Here is a 19,821-nt window from a genome sequence, read left to right as displayed (position 1 = left end):
GCGCACACACGAGTGTCAAAAACTCACCCCACGATGACAATGAAGAAGTCCAGTCGGTTCCACGTGTCTCCGAGGTAACCGTTATGGCCGACGATCCCCAGGGCCACCATCTTGACCAGCATCTCCCCGGCGAAAAAGACAAAGATGCCGTCGTCCAGCGCCTGCACGCGCGCGCACGAAAAAAAGCACGCGCGTGGATAGGATTAGTGTCAATTGATTAAGAGGAGGAAGCTCAAACTTTTACTGACCTTTGATAATCAAAAAAAAAAAAAAAGTCTCACAGCAAAACATAATTAGTCGTTAAGAGTTTTAGTGTTTGGCCGGTCATCAAATGTTGCTGCCATGCTTCATCTGCATAAAGGAAATACCATTTTGTCTAGGGATTGACCGATTATCGGCCGGACCGATTATCGGCCGGGCCGATATTCAGCATTTTGATGACTATCCGAAGCGGCCATTTTGAAGAACCATATGAGAACTGATTCAAATGTATTTCTTTTTTAATTTTCAGAAATTCTGATAACCCTTGGAACTCTCTGCACCTTTAATTTTACTACTTCAGATATTTGGAAATTTTCGAATACTTTATTTACTGAAGAAAACTGTTTAAGTTTTTTTTTTTACTTTTGAAAACATGCCCAAAACTGCCCCTGGAAGATCCTGGAATTTTTTGTTAGATTTTTAAAACAAAGATGTCTATTGACTAAGATTATTTTTTTTTTAACTCCAATATTTTACAAACCCTAAAAGGTTGTTCAATAAACATATGCTATAAAATTCCCCCCAAAATAAGAGCTGGAGCTTGTATTTTATTCAAAATTTGGATATCAATATTTTCCCTTTCAGTGACAATGAATATCGGCTCTAAATATCGGTTATCGGCATCCTTGACTATTAATAATCGATATCGTATAATCTCTAATTTGGAAACTTACAAAATGAACCTAAAATTGCCATTTCAAATCAAAATGGCTTTTTAGGAACGGTTTCTTGAGTTTTTTTTGTGGGTCTACTCATGATAGACATGCTGATACCAAATTTGATATTGCCAAGTGGAACTCGCTATGAATTCTTAAAAAAATTTCAATCTTACAAGGACAAACAAAGCAAAACTGCCTGTTCAAACCACAATGACAGAGTTCCTACTTCTTTTAGGGCTTGGCTTCTTGAGACTTTTTTTGTGGGTCGACTCCTGATGGACATGCTTACCAAAATGAATTGGCTCGCGCGCGTGTGTGTGCGTGTGTGCGTGTGTGCGTGCGTGTTACCTGCAACAGGAAGTGTGTGTCATCGCAGGGCTGAAACATTCCCAGAGTCACGCAGTTGAGCAGGATGGCCAAGATGCTGACGCGCTCAAACCAGGTGGCGGTAAGGTCAAGGGTCACAATTGCAATATTGATCAGGACAATGAAGGGAAACAATAACCGCGTTGACCACGGCAATTAGAAAAAAAAAACAGGAACAATATCGATTCACAACAATGAGGAAAAACAACAACATATTGATGACGCCCGTCTGTCCCTTTTGTGCCCGATCGCAAATAACAGCGGACACTGATGAAGAATAACGATGAGCATTGAACAGGAAATTGGTCTTAGCTGCGATGGAGGGAAGGTTCGAGTTGCTCAATACAATCAATGAAACGTCAATTGTGTCGTAAATTTCTGTCAAATGTATTGAAATATACAGCGATGACAGCAAAACATCAAAAGACTTACTTACAGCAAGCATTTTTCTCTCAATTGTATTGCATTGAGATGAATAACTATAAAATATTTGGAATAAAATGGAAAAAATTCATCAATATGTGTAAAAAGTACAACTTTTAAGATGGATTTAAGGAAATGCTCATTGATTATAAACCCAGTAGTGCTCTGAAGTCTGCAGACTCAGATAAATTCGTGGAGGCAAAAAGTTCAAAGCAAACATGCTGAAGCAGCATTTAGCTGTTGTGCTGCATGCTAATTGAATGCGTTTTCAACAGAAGTGAAGTCAGCACCGAGTATGAACGCTTTTAATGTATTTGAGAAGCCAAACCTTTCAGTGATTTATAGCCCAGAAGCAGAATTTTTTAATCTATTTTTAGTACTTTTATTATTAACTTCCATAATGACCTCAAATTACTTTTTTTTATTAAAACACAAAGTTGAAATTTAAATTGTATAAAACAATAAAAAAAATAATTAGTGTCATAATACCCCTCTTAAATTTAAATTGGATAAAAAGATATAAAATATATATTTTTGTTACATAATTAATATATGATATCAAATTAAATCTTCTACATTTAAAAAAGAATCAGCACCACCATTTTACCCCTTCAATTAAAATTAAAATTGCATAAATTTTACATATAAGAAATAATATTGTAATCAAGAATCATGATTCACAAAATAAAAATAAAAATAATTGAAAATAAACTAAGCTACTTTTTATTTTATTTTTTTGCAAGTTATGCTACGCCTGCCTAAACTTGAATCTTGCCAACAAAATTCATGCAAATGTTGATGAAAAAATTATTGGCACCGTTAACAAAGGTAAAGGGAAACTCAAGATGAAAGTTTTATGGAAATCAGTCCTCAGTCAACCAAGTCCTTTTTTGCAAAACAAAATTCCTTGGTGGAGGTAATGAGGTCTGCTGAATTTGCTGTCGAATCCGCAAACATCCCGACTCTTGCGTTTTGGCAGAGCTGCAGCAGGCTGCCGATCACTTTCAACGACTTGAAGCAAATGATTATTCACATTATTATTCACACTCCTCAAAGCGTTCCGTGACCCGTCCTGACCTGCTTCCCAAGCATCTGCATTCATTAAGCTTCCCTGCTCACTTCATCAGTTTTTTGTCTTTGATTGGTCGCCAATCCATATCCATGCCAATTAAGCCCGCCCCCCCCGCCCCCACCCCTCCCCCAACCACTCCATGAGAACGCGACGGTCAAAGGGTAAGCCATGTCCATCAAGCCAAGAACAAGAAAAGGAACTTTTCGGAATTGAAGCTTTTAACTCATTCACTGCCATTGACGCCTATAAACGTCCAAAAATAATTGTAACTATTTCTATTAGTTTAACTATTTTGTTTTCACTTTTGTTAACAAAAGTATGAAATCCTTTTTAATAATCTTTTTTTTTTTTAAGAAAATATTATTAAAAATTAGGGGCGTCAGGCAATAATTGTTTTTTTATTGTAATTAATCGCATGACATCAATAGTTAACTCACGATTAATCACACATTTTAAATCTGTTCTAAATGTACAATATTTTTTTTCTAGGTTTTCATACTCTTGTTAACAAAAGTGGAAAAAAATGTTAAACTAATATAAATATTTCAAATTAATTTTTGACGTCTATAGCCGTCAATGGCAGTGAATGAGTTAAAACGTGTGTTAAACATGTAGTCAACAGTACAACAGTTCCTGGCCCAATAGCTCCGTCAGATAAACCCTCGTCTCCCGACCAGACGGGCCAAATTCGAGTCCAGCTCTTGGATTTTTTTTTTTTGCACTATTCAACATGGCCGACAGAGGTCGCTAAACAAAAACACGTAACACTTGGTCGTAATTTGGCACCTTTTCAAAACGACCGATGTGGTCATATTTATCGGAGGATTGTCTCGAGACAGAGTTGGAATGAAATTGGAGTCATCTGAGTTTAGCGTTTTTGTGGTGTGCTGTGCCGAAAATACAATTTCAAAACTGAATTTAGTGTCGCCAACCTGTCTCGTTTACGTGATTGAAATTTGCTATCAGTCAGACAAAATTAGAGGATGAGTTTGCTTTTTCTGGACCCGTAAAAAGGAGCCTAAAATGGTTGATTCCAACCAAAATGGAAGACCGTTTGTGTCATTTTGGGCAGGGCTTCTTGAGACTTTTTGGTGGGTCTATTCATGATAAACACATCTACCAAATTTCATGAAAATTCCAATGGGCCTTAAAAGGTACCCTGACTGTATTGACACGTTTGCTCTATATTATTTATTTGGTCGTTACTAACATAATTATGAGATGAATTTTTCCAAAATCATTTCAAGTCGAATCCATTTTGTAGAAACTTTATTTGGACGTACACCGCCATTGTTATTTACGTCGCAACGCATTCCGCGCGTAGCGACGCAGAATGGCGGCTGGCTCTCTGCCGAGCAACGCGAAACGTCTATAAAGAAAGCAAGGTAAGTCCCTGTAGCGTTCCTAAAGACTTTTGATCGTCCCCTTTAGGAACGCTACGGGGACATACCTTTACCTCGGGATTCCTTTAAAACTTTTCTGCCGTTATGAATTGGCATCATTTCCCCCTCATTTTCATGGGAAACGTATATTGAATATTTAGCAGCGTTTTTAAAAAAAATAATTTTGAGGGTTTTCAAAATTCCCCCCGGACTGGTCCATATGCCAAATAACGGGGGTCGAATTTCTATACCCAAAAAAACAATTGTTCATGACAATCATGACAGACACGCCTCCCTGCTCGGTTTCCAGCCTCGCGACTCGTGAACGAGACATTTTGACACGTTTTAATATTCACGCCTACCAAAGCAGCCCCGGCATCAAACGCACGCGGGTGTTTGGTGGGGGGGTGGGGGGGGGCGAGCGAGCGAGCGAGGGGCATTTGAAGTCAATCTGTCACACTTGAAGACAGAGTTCGACTCCGAAAGTGTGATAAACAGAAGAAGAAGAAGAAACCAACAGAGGGTAACAAATAAAAGAGTGAAAATAGTGTCGAATGGAAGACAAGAATGTGCAAGGACGCATGCATAACAGCCTGGATTGTCCACACACACGCACACACACACACACACACACACACACACGCACACACACACGGTCGGCTTTGTGGACACTTTTCTCTCAAGAGGGCGGAAAAAATTAATGAGAGCACAATCCTTTATCACCCTTGAGACACAGCGAGCGAGCGAGCCAGAGAGACACAGTGCAAAAGAGAGAGAGAGAGAGAGAGAGGGTAATCCAGTGTCATCCCTGTGCTCAGGTTGCCATGGGAACCCCCCATCTCTCACCGTGGGAACTGACTTGTGAGTTTCACAATCGGCTTCGTCTGGGCAACGACGCAACGGATGCATGTAAACACACACACACACACGCACACGCACACACATTCACGCACACAATCGGAAGCCGTGCACTTCAGAGTGCGAAGGGTCTCTTGGAAGGATTTGTTGGTGTTTGTTATCATTCTTGTGATTAATTCATCGTTATTTGGTGGGGCTCAATATTGCGGGAAAAAATGTATGTATTCAATCAGTAGCGGCCTCCGGACAAAATGGAGCCGGGTTCACCAACGGATACAAAATTTGGCAGAAAAGTCAATCATATGAAATAAAATATGTTTATCATAACAGGACGCACACAAAAAAAAAAAGTCTCAAAAAGCCGTGTCGTCCCAAGGTTCGAACTTGGACAAAAATTTAGCGACATCAAGTTCAGTGGACTATGTCTATGACAGGACTAAAAAAAGGAACCATGCAAGGAAGTTAACAGGAAAATAGACATTTTGTTTTGAAGCAGACATTTTATAATATATCGGGGGTGTGGCTAAAAAAATCTCAAATCTAAAGTAATCACGTAGATTTTTGTGGATTATAAACCTCTCTCCAAAATCATTTTTTTACAGTGTAGTATAACAGTGTCGCCACAAAATTTAACTGGATATAGTCATCATAAACAGCACACACAAAATCTCAAGCAACCATACTGAGAAGTGAACAGGAAGTCGGCCATTGTGATTTTAAAAACAGCCATTTTAGGCAAATTCTACAGGACGAGTAATTTGACAAAAATCTATGCTGGACACCAGTTTTAACAACTGCTGTGAAAACTGGCAGACACGACAACCATGACAGGAAAGACAAAAGCGTGTCAACGAGTCGGCCATTTTACTTTGAAGCAACCATTTAGGAGGTGAATTCCAAGGGTTGTACTTTGGCAAACTTTTTGCTCAAAAGAGTCTCAATCTGAAGTCGATGTGGGTTTTTTTTGGGGGGGGGGGGGCTCACATCATCTTACAGCAACTCGTAACTCGTCTATAAGGTTGACATTCTGGTCAAACTTGGTGTGGTTGATGAGCAAGACGCCACCCTGAAGAGATCCATTTGTCAAATTCCTCAATTAGTGACAAAAAAAAAAATCCCGGAGTTGAAAGCGTGTACTTACAGCGTGTGTGTCACGACAAAATACACGAACTAAGAGTCCACCCGGGTCGCGCGCACGCACATATTCACACCCAGCTACACAAGACAGGCCAGGGTCAAGGTGCGAGTGATGGATGAGGCGGGGACTCGTTTCCTCAGCGGGACCATCACTCAACATCACAACAGGGAACGTCCTCTCCGTCTTATCTTCCTCTTCGCACTTTCTCGCCGCCATTTTTACGCATTTCTAGCCGCTCTCTTGCTCGGCCCAATTATTTCCTTTCCTCGCCATTCGGCTCTTTTCGTTTATATATATATATATTTTTTTTTTACACCTATCGCCGTACAATTTCCCCACCGTCTTGAACTTCTTCTCGGAGCGCCTCGCCGTATTATGGCCGCGGGTTCGAGAGCCGTATCAGAAACCCGAGTGTCAGTCAACGGATAAACTGTGACTTCCCTTTTAATAATTAACGCCGTCGCGGAGATGGAAAGCGCTCGAAGGTAAGAGGGGGGGGGGGGGTTGTGGGGGGGGGGGGCGATAAAGGTATAGTACGGCGAGCCACGGCGATCACAGACAGAAGAAGAGAAAAATGTATTCATTTAGAATCCGGTGAGGCGGAGCTTAATTGGCCTGACGCTCAGAAAATACTTGCGGGACAACGACAGATGTTCACAACGCACACACAAAAAAAAAAAATGGCTGACCGTCACACAATGGACGGACAAATGAACGAATTGATCTCGAAAAATGGCATCTTTGCATTGCAGACGGATTAACGGCCAGGAAGACGAGCCGAGTAAACAAGGTCCGCTTTTTGTGTAAATAAGCGGCCGTGGGGCGGACCCGAACCCTCCCGATGACGCGCGCTGTGAAGCTTGTCCTCTTCCTCTCATCCGCAACATGCCGCCGCGTCCCTCCTCCGGTGGCGACACAGGTGGGAAAGGTCAGGCAGACATGATGAATCAAGCCCGATCGCATCACTTGTGATCTTTGCGCTGAAGAGCTTTTCAAGCCGGGCCAAATAATTTTCACGAAAGGCTTTCGATGCGGCGCCACTTTTAGGTTAGCTATCAGTTTGGGTTTGTCTTTTTGTGGCACGTCATCCAATTTGGCCGCCCGTTCTCCGCTCACGCAATGACAAAAAAAAATGCTAACAACATTTTGTAACTTGGGGTTGTTCATCCCTCGAGTCGATGAGGTTGGAATCTGGATCCAATCGGATAATATCAGTTGGACAATGTTGTTAAATGGAATTCGAAGAGATTTTTGGGGGAAATTTCCGGAGTGGTTTACCAAGCCAAAATGGCAGCTTCAAAACAAGATGGCAGACTTCCTGTCTCTTTTTGGGCATGGCTTTTTGGGAATTTTTTGTGGGTTTACTCATGATAGACATACCTACCAAAGTTTTTGTTGTTAAATGGAATTCGAAGAGATTTTTGGGGGAAATTTCCGGAGTGGTCTAGCAAGCTAAAATGGCAGCTGTCTCTTTTTGGGCATGGCTTTTTGAGAATTTTTTGTGGGTTTACTCATGATAGACATCCCTACCAAATATTATTTTGCAAAGTGGAATTCGAAGAGATTTTTGGGGGAAATTTCCAGAGTGGTCTAACAAGCTAAAATGGCAGCTTTAAAACAAGATGGCAGACTTCCTGTCTCTTTTTGGGCATTGCTTTTTGAGATTTTTTTGTGGGTTTACTCATGATAGACATCCCTACCAAATATTATTTTGCAAAGTGGAATTCAAAGAGATTTTTTGGGGAAATTTCCGGAGTGGTCTAGCAAGCTAAAATGGCAGCTTTAAAACAAGATGGCAGACTTCCTGTCTCTTTTTGGGCATTGCTTTTTGAGAATTTTTTGTGGGGTTTACACATGATAGACATCCCTACCAAATATTATTTTGCAAAGTGGAATTCTAATGGATTTCTGCTGGGTGCTACCAAGCTTAAAATGGCTGCTTCAATCCAAAAGCAGAGCCGTTTGGCCAACTCGGTTCCAACAGGGTAACAAGATGGCGTCCATATGTCATGTGACCAACTGCCGATCACATGACATGGACGCCATCTTGTTAACCTGCCGAAGTTCAAACTCTCTCTATATACGGCTCTGCCCAAAAGGGCAGACTTCCTGTCTCCTTTTTTGGGCATGGCTTTTTGAGACTTTTTTTTTTTAACTACTAATTTCTACTCATGATTGACATGCCTACCAAATTTCACGTTCCTTAGTATAACTTCCTTCAGGGACTGAACTTTTAAAAATAATTCTGAAGGGTGCTGCAAAGCCACAATGGCCACTTCAAATCAAAATGGCGGACTTCCAAGTTTTATCTTTACTCATAATTTCTTCAGACTTTTTTTTATACATTCGATCATGATAGTTTAGAAAATGGCTGCTTCTCACCAAAATGGCAGACTTTGTGTCTTTTCAAGCCCCTTGAGACTTTTCTTGTGTCTCAAACAAATGTCGCGTTGTAAGTGAAATTGCATTTTCCCAAACCTCCAGGGGGCGCTAGCAAGCCACATTTTGGCATTCGAGCATTCGCTGTTTTCAAGATAAACTCAGTGAGATCATGTGGTGAGTTTTTCCTGAATGCAGCGGCCCTCGAAAGGGACGATTATTTGGCAAAAAAATAACAAGGACAAAGAAACAAAGCAATATAACATTGAGGTTAAAAGGAGGACAGAATTGCATTGTGGGAAATCCCCCAGCTCGTTCCCAAGGATTGCGGGAGCGATTCAGGACAGGCCTCAAACGTCCCTATTAGCCTTTTCACAAACTTTTGAATCCTAAAAAAAATACAAAAATAAATAAAAAGTTCAAAACGACTGCTTTGAGCCTCTTCCTCTACTTTTAGTCAAATCTACATAAGTCAGACAAAAAATGTCTTAAGCGGGTGATAAAGTACAATTAGCGAGCGAGCTAGCAATGGAGTCTTTGATCACTAAAATAAAAACCGCACATACTATTCTTTTTTTAAATGAAAATAGAAGATCAAATTTATTTATTCTGGAGACATTTTTTCATGCCTCGGTCGGCGCTGCTGTTTTGGTTAGCGACAAAGTTCAAATGCACTCAAGCAAAGGTTCGTGTTTCAAACGAGAGTTTCAAGACAAGGTTACGCTTTAAAAAACACAGTTTTGGATTTCAAATTAGGGTTCGAAGCTAAAGAATAGGGTTAGGCTAAATTAGGGTTTGAAGACAGGGTTGTGGTTTCAAACTTGGGTTTTTGGGCATGAGTTAGAATTTTGAGCAAGGGTTTGATGAGACAGTTGCGGTTTCAAAGTAAGACTTCAAGACTGGGTTAGGGTTTAAAACACAGATTAGGGTTTCAAATTACAGTTTGAAGCAAAGGATGGGTTTTAAAATTAGGGTTTTAAAGTCTGGATTGGGGTTTCAAGACAAGGCTCGGGTTTCACAGTAGAGGTTCAAGCCAGAGTTAGGGTTTAAAACCCGGCTTGGGTTTGGGTGAAATGGAAGCAAAGTCACGTTTTCAAATTAGGGTTTAAAGCCCAGGTCAGGGTTTTAAGGTAGGGTTTGAAGCCAAGTTTGTGGTGTCAAATCTGGGTTAGAGTTCCAAACTAGGGCTATGACTTCGAAGTAGGGTTTCAAGTCTGGGTTAGGGTTTAAAAACCTTGCTTGAGTTTGTGTCAAATTAAGATTTGGAGCACAATTACGATTTGAAGGGGAAAATTATGTTTTGAAATTCGGGTTTCAAGCAAACCTTAGGGTTTAAAAGTAGGGTTTCAAGCCAGGGTTGGTGTTTCAAGGTTGGGTTTTGAAGCAAAGTTTGTGGTGTCAAAGTCGGGTTTTGAATCTGGGTTAGGGTTTCAAGTGGGGTTCAAAGTCGGGTTTCGAGCCAGGGTTGGTTTCAATATGAATCTGTGTATGTGGGGTCGTGGTGATGGGGGGGGGGGGGGGGGGTTCTGTCAATTTGTCACCATCTCCCCCGCCCCCTCCCCCCTCAGGCACCGCCCCTGTCAACCGGTTACCACGGCAACATGCCACAATCACCTTAATTGGATGAGGGGAGGGAGGGGGGGGGTTGACGGATTCGGCCTACTTTGAGCGGGACCGTGTGGGCACGGTGGGGTCTTCATCAAGACCACCACCACCACCAATTAAGTCGGATGGATGGACAGAGCGAAAGAAAGAGAAGGAAAGACGAGAGAAAGGTAAATAAGGAGGAAGGAGGACGAGAAGAAAGCAGTGACAGAATGAGCTTTTCGCATCCTTAAACAAAAGGAAACACTCTGAATGTTTCATGCGCTGATGAATAACTTATCGTGTGTGCGTGCGTGCGCGCGCGCGTGCGTGCGTGTGCGTGTGCGTGTGTGTTTCACATGTGGCATTAAAGGAGCAGTACATGAAAGCGGCACCTAAGGAGAAAAAAAAATGATCATGGTTGGAGCGCTGTACTGTAGATCGTTTCAAAAGCCACGGTTAGGGTTTCAAGCACAGGCCAGGGTTTCAAATCGGGGGTTCAATCTTAAGTTGGGGTTTCAAATGAAAGTTTGAAACGGCGTTTGTGGTTTTTAAGTAGAGTTTGAACTGAAGGTTGGGGTTTCAAATTGCGGTTTGAAGGAGAAGTTGATGGTTCTAAAGTCGGGTTGCAAGTCTACGTTAGGGTTTCAAATGAGACTTTGGAGCACAGTTTGTGGTTTCAAGGGGTTAGGATTTCAAACTCAGTTTAGGAATTCAAGTTGCATTTGGGGTTTCAAATTAAGGTTTCAAGACAAGTTTAGGGTTTCAAACAGAGTTTACAAGTCCGAAATTAGGGTTTCAAGCCAAGTTTAGGGTTTCAAAAGAAAGGGTTCAAAGTGAAGTTTGTGGTTTTAAGGCAGGGTTTCATGGCCGGGTTAGGGTTTCGGACACAGGTTAGGGTTTTGGAATTAGGGTTTTAAGACAAGGTTAGGTGTTCAAATTAGGTTTTAAAACGAAGTATGTGGTTTTAAAGTAGGGTATCAAGCCAATGTTGGGGTTTCAAATTGCGGTTTGAAGAGAAGTTTATGGTTCTAAAGTCGGGTTGCAAGTCTCGAGTTTGAAGCACATTTTGTGGTTTCAAAATACAGTTTCAAGATCGGAGTTAAGTCAAGTTAGGATTTTCAAACTCAAAATAGGAATTCGAGTTAAAGTTGAGGTTTCAAATTAGGGTTGGAAGCATAGATTATGGTTTCAAAGTAGGGTTTCAAGACAAGGTTTGGGTTTGAAACAAAGGCTACAAGTTTTAAATGAGGGTTTCAAGCCAAGTTTAGGGATTCAAACAAAAAGATTTTGAAGTGAAGTTTGTGGTTTCATGTCCGGGTTAGGGTTTCAGACACAGGTTCCGGATTTCAAATTAGGGTTTTAAAACAAGATCAGGTGTTCAAATTAGACTTCAAACCAAAGTTTATGGTTTTTAAGAAGGGTTTCAAGCCTGGGTTAGGGATTTAAACACTGGTTAGGGGGTTTCAAAGTCAGGTTTCAAGCCTGGGCGGGGCTTCAAATTTGGGTTTGAAAAAAAAGTCCATGGTTCTGAAATGTGCTTTCAAGCGCGGGTCGGGTGTCTGGCGGAGCATTTTAAAACGCACACACAATGCTTATGCTGTTGATTTTGCGTGCACACGCATGTGCGCGCGTGTGCACGCGTGTCGGCTGAGCGGCGCGCACACGGCGGCGAGCGGAAGTGAGGCCGCGGCGCCAGAGTTGCTAGGCAACCGGGTGATTCCTCCATGAGAGACTCCCTGGGAGATTCCCTGCCCGGTGTGTGCGTGCGGCACAAGTCTCGACATAAAACGAGAATAACTCAAGAAGCGTTTGCGCAGCCGTAATTCAGGGTTTGACGATTAAAGTAGGGTAAGTGGGAGTAGGGTTTCAAATGACGGTTCGAAGTCAAGGTTGGGGTTTGAAATTTGTGTTTGGAATGAGGATTATGGTTTGAAGTGTTAAGGTCAGGTTTTTATGGTTTCGAGTCATGGGTGGGGTTTCAAATAAAAAAAGAGGAGGGTTTGGAAGCCGGGGTTAGGTTTAATGTCAAGGTTTCAAAGTCGGGTTCCAAGAAGGAAGTTAGGGTTTCAAAAAAATGGGGTTATTGTTTGAAATCCATGTTGAGGTTTCAAATGAGGGTTTCAAGAATTGAGGTAGGGTTTCAAAAAAGAGGGTTACGTTTGGAATCCATGTTAGGGTTTTGAAGTAAAAAGTAAAAAAAGTTGAGGGTTTAAAATCAATGCTTTGGTTGCAAGGGTTAGGGTTTGAAATTCATGTTTGAAGCCAAAGTTAGTGCTTTCAAACAAGGGTTATTGCTTTCAAATGAGGGTTTAAGACCAGGTGGAGTTTCATAACAAAGTCATGTTTCAAGTCAGGGTGAGGGTTTTAACGTAGGGTTTCAAGCCAAGGCAAAGGGTCCGAACGTAGTTTTAGGCTGGACAATTTTCAATTTTTGAAACAAAGCTTAATTCCAAAGAAAACAGACGGGAAGTCAAACATAACCGAGCTAACGGGTTGCAAAAGTGTGCACACCCTCTTCACAATGTTGCTTGCGACTGTATTAAAAATGAACCAATCACATTCGAACGTACGTTCAATGTTTCTCGCGCCTCGGACTAAAACCCCAAATCAAGTTCAGCTGTCCTAAGTACGTTTTTCCCGAATATATTTCGCCTTCTGCAGTAGCCTGGGGGCTTTTCTGCCTGATAATTGCAACGGTTCAAAATTCCTTCCACCTGGAGAGTCCAGGCCTTAAAAAATGAAAATAAAAATGATGCTGTCATAAACCACACGACGTGCACACGACACATAAATACAATAACAGCTCTGCATGTTACACAAGGCTGGCCGTTCTTTTTTTTTCTTGTCTCTCATTTATTTAACTCAACTCAGTTATGTCATTCATATTTCATGCAGGAACACGCGCGCACACACAAAAACTAAATATTCCATTTTGTGACACCCCCCCCCCCCCCAAAAAAAATACAATGCCACAGTGACAGGCATGCACAACCCTGGAGATTCATTAAGTCCGGTCGCCATGGAAACGTCCAATCAGGCAGTGTTAGCCATCTTTTTTTTTTTTTTTTCCCCTGAGGCGAACGCATCTGAGGAAATACCTGAACGCGCGCGCACACACATTCCACATCCTCGGTGTGTTTACAGCCAGACGGAACATCACATCACCACATCACACGCGACAATTGTTTACGTTAAGGTGCTCACCAAACTCGATCATGTTCAGCTTTCGCATCGTAACACAAAAAGCGCAACCATTTGTCACGAAAAGCGCTTTTCAATTGTCATGCGATTGAATGACAAAATGTTTTTTCATATCCGAAAACGACAGCAAGTACGAATGTTATGTGTTGGAAGTTTGGAAATTCTTATTTTTTACTTGTGACATATTTAAATTGTTGACATCATTGTTTATTCAGGCGATTCGATTTTTTTTAATCGTAATTAACTCATTCACTGCCATTGACGGCTATAGTCGTCAAAAAATCATTTGAACTATTTCTATGAGTTTAACATTTTTTCTACTTTTGTTAACAAGAGTATGAAAACCTATATTTTTTTTATTGTACATTTAGAACAGATATAAAATCTGGATTAATTGTGAGTTAACTAGTGAAGTCATGCGATTAATTACGGATTTTTTATCATATTTAAGTCGCAATCAGGCGATAATTTTTTTTATTGCAATTAATCGCATGACTTCAATAGTTAACTCACAATTAATCACACCTTTTGTATGTTAAAAAAAACTCTAGGTTTTCATACTCTTGTTAACAAAAGTGGAAAAAAATGTTAAACTAATAGAAAAAGTTCAAATGAATTTTTGACGTCTATAGCCGTCAATGGCAGTGAACGAGTTAATCGCATGACTTCAACAGTTAACTCACGATTAATCGCAAATTTTACAATCAAAGTAAGGCAAGGATATGGGTGACATACGGCCCGTAGGCACCAGGACCTTGGCGGGCTGGTTTGGCTCAGCACCAACAGAACCACGGGCGCGAGCGAGGGGTACGGCAGCTCCTCTTCTTCCTCTTTGGCCTCCTCCTCATCTTCCTCCCCCTCCTCTTCATCACTCCTCCGTTGGCCCTCCCCCTCCACCGACACGTGCACCCTGTCCCCGCCCTCCTGGTCCCGCTCGCCGTGGTGCGGGTCCGGCTCCGGGGGGTCCGTCATGACCGGGACCGCCTGGAAGAAGGGCGGAGCGGTGAGGATTCCCGCCGCTGTCTGTTGGCGAGGCCTCGCGCGCTAAACGTATTGTGGAGTGAAAGTGCAGCGTTTGTGCCCAGGAAGCATAAATCTCTCCATAGAAAGGCAAACACAGCCGGATGTAAACAAACAGACAGAGAAGCTTAGCAGGCGCTTTCAGTACATAGCAAGAGAAGAAAGCTGGGGGGGGGGGGGGGGGGGGGGGGGCTCGCTGAAATGTAGGATTTTGATTAGTATTTTCAAACAGGGGGGGGGGGGGATCTTTAATAACGATAAATCTGTGAGTTATAATTATTAGGGCTGGGCATCGATTCTAATTTGCTCAATCGATTCGATTTTTGATTCGCAAAGGGTTCGATTTGATTTCGATTTTTTTTTTTATTTTTATTTTTTTCCCCCGATTCGATTCACTTCAGTGCAATCCGATATGGACACCAATTTGTGTTAAATGTCCAAAATAAATTGTGCGGAGGCAGTAACTGCTCAAATGATTTGGTTTGCGAACAAAACAAAACGTGTGAGAATCAGTTCAGTGTTACGCAAAACCTGACAGCGGCGAAGATGAGAGGGAAATATTTTTATTTAATAATTGTAAATGTCAACTTAAAAGATTCTCAATGGTGTTAAAGTGCAAAAAGTCAGGTCTTTCATGCATTTAAGAAAATACTTTGAATTTCAAGAAAACAGTAAGATACAAAAAAAAAATTCTTAAGAATTTATGGGGGGGGGGGGGAATTTGATATTTAAATAATTCATGGTTTGATTTATGGTTTTATGAATCGATATTGGGCTCGAAAAGGAAAATCAATTCAGTATTGATGATTCGCTTTTTTAAACCCAGCCATAATAATTATATATACACGTACAAGTTAAATTCCTATTAAGTTGGATTAAAATGAAATAAATTTCATGTTGACTTACAAAAAAGGCTTGTCAATGAACAATAAAGCCTTTTTAAACTATAATATATTCAGACAAAAATGATTTCAATGACAATAAATTTGTCAACGCAAAGTTCATCCATGTTATTTTTGTGTTAATTTCCAGTCATCTGGATTGCAGATAAATGCATCATCCATTATCGGAACCACAAAACGGATTACGTTCAATCGAATTCTTCTTAATGCGAGATGAAAGCAAAATGTGTGTTTAATTGAAGTCAATTTTAATAAACACAACTTTACAATTTGTTGATGCTAATTATGATAAATACTAGGGGTGTGAATTTTCTAGTACCCGGCGATTCGATTCGTATCACGATTCATAGGTCACGATTCCATTCGACGCCGATTAATCCCGATGCGAATCTATAAATTGATTATTTGCGATTTTATTTATTTTTTTACTCAAATTTAGGAAATACAAATCAGTAAACTTGTACATGTATACTGTAAGATTTGTATGAAAATGTATTTATTTATGTGAAAATTCAGGCTTATAACTGAGCCACTGCATTTAACAAAGTCGGTTTCATGTTTGAACAGCACTGAAATAAAAATATTAAGGCTTCATGTTCCATTAATATAACATTCTTCCATGCTTAATGTGTGAATCCTAACCCTGAGTAAGACGTTTTGTTGAATATTCCCATAAAAAATGGATGTTTAAAAATCGATTATATCAAATCGATTCGAGAATTGCGCGCTGTAATATCGCGATATATTGCCGAATCTATTTTTTCTAACACCCCTAATCAATACATGCTAAATTACAACAAATTACTGCTGTCACTATCAAATATTTTTAGAATCGATTAATCTATCGATTATCAATCAATTAATCGACTAATCGGATTAATTTTAATTCTAATTAATTCTCATTCTTAAAGTGTATTACAAAAGCATCCCCCCCCCCCCGATTACTGTTTATTAACCAGTGATTGGTGGTTATTTCATATATGGACAATTTTAAATTTTAAAAAATGGTTTCAAACGATCTCGGTTCTTAAAATAGTTGTCGATTAAGTTGATAATCGATGACTTGCCGATGAATCAATTCATTTTGATGACTCTCATTAAAATGTCCATTACAAATGAATAGATTAACGTACAGTAGAGGATGTGCACCGCATGCTATATATGAAGTATATGCTAATATGTAACTATAATAAGCAGAATATATACAGTAAAGTGTATGGCCAATTATTAGGACGTTAACTTCCATAGCGCACGAGAGCTGGCACTTACTTTTAAAAAGATTCTTTGAGCGACATAATGAGATGCACACACACACACTCACGCACACACTGTGTGTGTGTGTGTGTGTGTGTGTGTTGGTATGACGCGGCGGGCATGGAGCCTGGAAGCCAGCGAGGATTCCAGAGCGGCTTCACTTTGAGGCTTTTTCCCTTTTTTGGGGGGGGGGGGGGGTTGGGGGGGTTGGATGCAATGCAAGCTGTTGGGTGGACATCAGTCAGCCATTACACACGCGCACGCACACACACAGCAGAATGCAATGATGGTGCGCACTGAAAAAAAACATACCGAAGAATGCTTTGAAAGGACTTGAAAAGCAGATCGCATCCAAGAACTCTTTATCTTGACGAGCAGCGACGACGACGACGACGCCGCATAAATCGCGGCGATCCAGAGCGAGCAAGGCTGGATCACGATCAATTCGTGCTCAATTATTGCCGATCAAAACTGACAAATCTTTGTCAGTTGAATGTCAATTTATGTAAAGATCCGATAAATCGACGTCAACATGCGATCATTCTGGTAACTTGTGATAAATCCACGTGATTTGAAAAAAAAGATATATAAATTCCTTTTAATTTGCAGTAAATCAACATTAAATGTGCACTAACTTGCAAATTCGTTTAAAATAAAGGTATGTCAAAAATTTGACTCTAATTTCACTGTGATTAATGAAAAAGCAATATCATCTTTGGCTTAAAACACGTTAACTGCAATGTTTTTTTTTATCACGCCAATTGTCACCAAAAAAATTAAAATAAATCCAGGTAAAACTCGACGTTTTAAGATACAATAAAGCCACGTTCACTGACGATGAATTTAGGATCAATATACGAATATAGAACTAATAAATTCTAAATTGCGATGAATCAACGATGAAAGCGAAGTTCATTTTTACGATAAATTCTGTCAAGTTACGACAAAAGCATTTCAAGTTCATTTACAATAAAAAATAAAAAATTCAATAAAGCCATAAATTAGGATAAGGCTATGATAACTAATGATAACATAGTGTTTATCTAAGATAAAGCTGTGTTCATTTACACACAAAAAAAAAACTTAATCTAACAAGAAATCTACAAGAAAATCGATGTTAGGCTAAAATAAACCTCGGTTTACGCACAATAAAAGTTATCCATTCATGATAAATAAATGTTCATTTGCAATCAAGCCATGTTAATTTGTACTGCATCCACGTCAAGTCAGTAAAAATCTAAATTAATTCATGATGAAGCCATGTTAAAAAAAATATTTTAAAAATCGACAAAACGTTACAATAAAGCTATCTTAACTTGCATAATCTACATCTTAAATTAAATTTGACATTAAATTCATGTTTATTTCGAATGAATCAATTGGCGGGAAAAAAAATCAGTTAAATGAAAATAAACCGATGTTTAGCCGCAATAAATCTGTTAATTTATAATAAAGCCACGTCAGTTTGCGATTTTTCCACTTCAAATGAAAATAAATCCTCATTCATTTATAATAGAGACGTTAATTATGGGAAAGTCCACATTGATTGATGAAAATAAAAATGTACGTTAAATTTAGAATGAATCCTGGCAAATTCACAATAAATCAATGTCAATTTGCAATCGAGACATCTTGGATTCACTTTCGATAATTGCGCGACAAAATTTGTCAATTTAAGAAGAATCCTTGTTCACGTACATAAATCTGTTATCTTGCGATACATTCACGTCAAAATATTAAAATATGTTCATTTACGAAGAATTATACGCTAAATCACATCAATTTACAGAAAATCGCAGCAGTTAGATTACGATAAAACCATGATTTTTTTAATGATAGGTGAAATGTCAAAATATTAAAATATGTTCATTTACGATGAATTCTACGCTAAATCACATCAATTTACAGAAAATCGCAGCAGTTAGATTACGATAAAACCATGATTTTTTAATCGATACGTGAAATGTCAAAATACGATAAAACCGTGTCAAATGACAACAAATCAATGTTAATCTACAATTCACATTTAGTTTGATGACAATAAATTAAAAAAAATAGGAATAAATTCCTACACCCATCAATTGTGACACCAACTCAAAAGATAAAAATAAATAAATAAATAAAATCAACAAAACAAAGACATTTGCGTTCATATGTGATTATTTGCGGTGGTTTTAGCAGCACTGAGTGAAAGTAGATTATTATTGCATCGAGAGGATGAAGGCAACGCTTAATGCCATATTACTTACAATTAATCCACTGCAGACATCCGACAAAATGAATGCTTGCATTTGCTTCAAAAGCATTCAAAACAACCACTTTCAACACATTATTATTATTATTATTTTTTTAAACATTTACGTACGACACAACGAGCGCCATCCCAGCGTGCGAATAAGATGAAAACCGCAAACACGCAGAGGGAAAAAAAAAAAAAAAAAAAAAAGTCAACCATGAGACGGAAAAGTTGCCGGCGGTTTCTTACCGGGGAGCAGCGTCCGTCCATCGGTCACTGCGGGTCGGCCGCGCGCCCGGAGCTCCTCCGGGAGCTTCGGTGCTCCATGAAGCCTCCACGTCACGCGCGCTCACTCCAAAACATGTACAAATGTTTGGTGTTCAAATCAATTAAGTCCACAAGGAAGGCAAGGGAAGTTGAAAAAAAAAGAAAAAAAAAGGTAGGTTGTGTGGAGGGAGGGGGGGTGATAGTGAGAGGGGGGGGGTGGGGGGGACAGTAAGTTGGAGAGGACCGAGCGACCCCCGCCTGCTTGCGCGCCCCCTCAGCCGCCGGACGCGTTGTGGTGTCAGGTAGAAGAGTTCACCAGTACCGGGGGGAGACAACCAGAGAGAGCGAGAGAGAGAGAGAGAGAGAGAGAGAGAGAGAGAGAGAGAGAGAGAGAGAGCGAGAGAGAGAGAGACGGAGTGAAGTCAGCGGCGAGATAGGCAGAACCGGAAACACACGCACTGCGAGCGTCAAATAAAACGTGTTCATTTTTACTTCCGGTAAAAAGGAAGTTTTGAATGAACGGAGATTAAAGGAGAGCTTGTACACATGACTACTTTAAATACATCTTAGCGTTTAAGATATCTTAGTTCATTGAAGATACAGTTAAATCAATTTACGATTCATATATGTCAATTTACCATAAATCTATATTAACTCAAGATAGCTTTATGCTAATGTGATGGACTGTATGCCACGGAGGAGGCGGGACTTCCGACTTCCGGGTTTTCACCCATCAACTTTGTTTCCGTTTGCGGTTTAGGACGTGTGGGCCGCGTCACAGTACTTGCGCTTTAGCCCCTGGTGCTGGCTAGCTAA

The 19,821-nt window shown here is 40.1% G+C and overlaps 1 protein-coding gene across 2 annotated transcripts in view; it reads right to left on the bottom strand.

The window, feature by feature from the left end:
• The window catches only part of LOC147169244 (voltage-dependent T-type calcium channel subunit alpha-1H-like), a 73,581-nt gene extending 54,383 nt beyond the window's left edge, over window positions 1-19,198 (bottom strand). For both annotated transcript variants that reach the window (XM_086082440.1, XM_086082441.1), the window contains exons 1-4: window positions 18,988-19,198; window positions 14,052-14,310; window positions 1,269-1,363; window positions 28-161 (exon numbers count right to left, since the gene is read on the bottom strand). In XM_086082440.1, coding sequence (XP_085938566.1) covers window positions 28-161; window positions 1,269-1,363; window positions 14,052-14,310; window positions 18,988-19,008 — 509 coding nt within the window. In that variant the 5' untranslated portion in view covers window positions 19,009-19,198. The remainder of the gene's footprint in view (window positions 1-27; window positions 162-1,268; window positions 1,364-14,051; window positions 14,311-18,987) is intronic.
• Between the last annotated feature and the right edge of the window lie 623 nt (window positions 19,199-19,821).

This window comes from Leptonotus elevatus, chromosome 8 (assembly GCF_054856555.1).
Source record: "Leptonotus elevatus isolate MCC_2025b chromosome 8, RoL_Lele_1.0, whole genome shotgun sequence".
NCBI lineage: Eukaryota > Metazoa > Chordata > Actinopteri > Syngnathiformes > Syngnathidae > Leptonotus > Leptonotus elevatus.
Note: the sequence above shows the minus strand (reverse complement) of the source record. Positions and strands in the feature narration are given on the sequence as shown.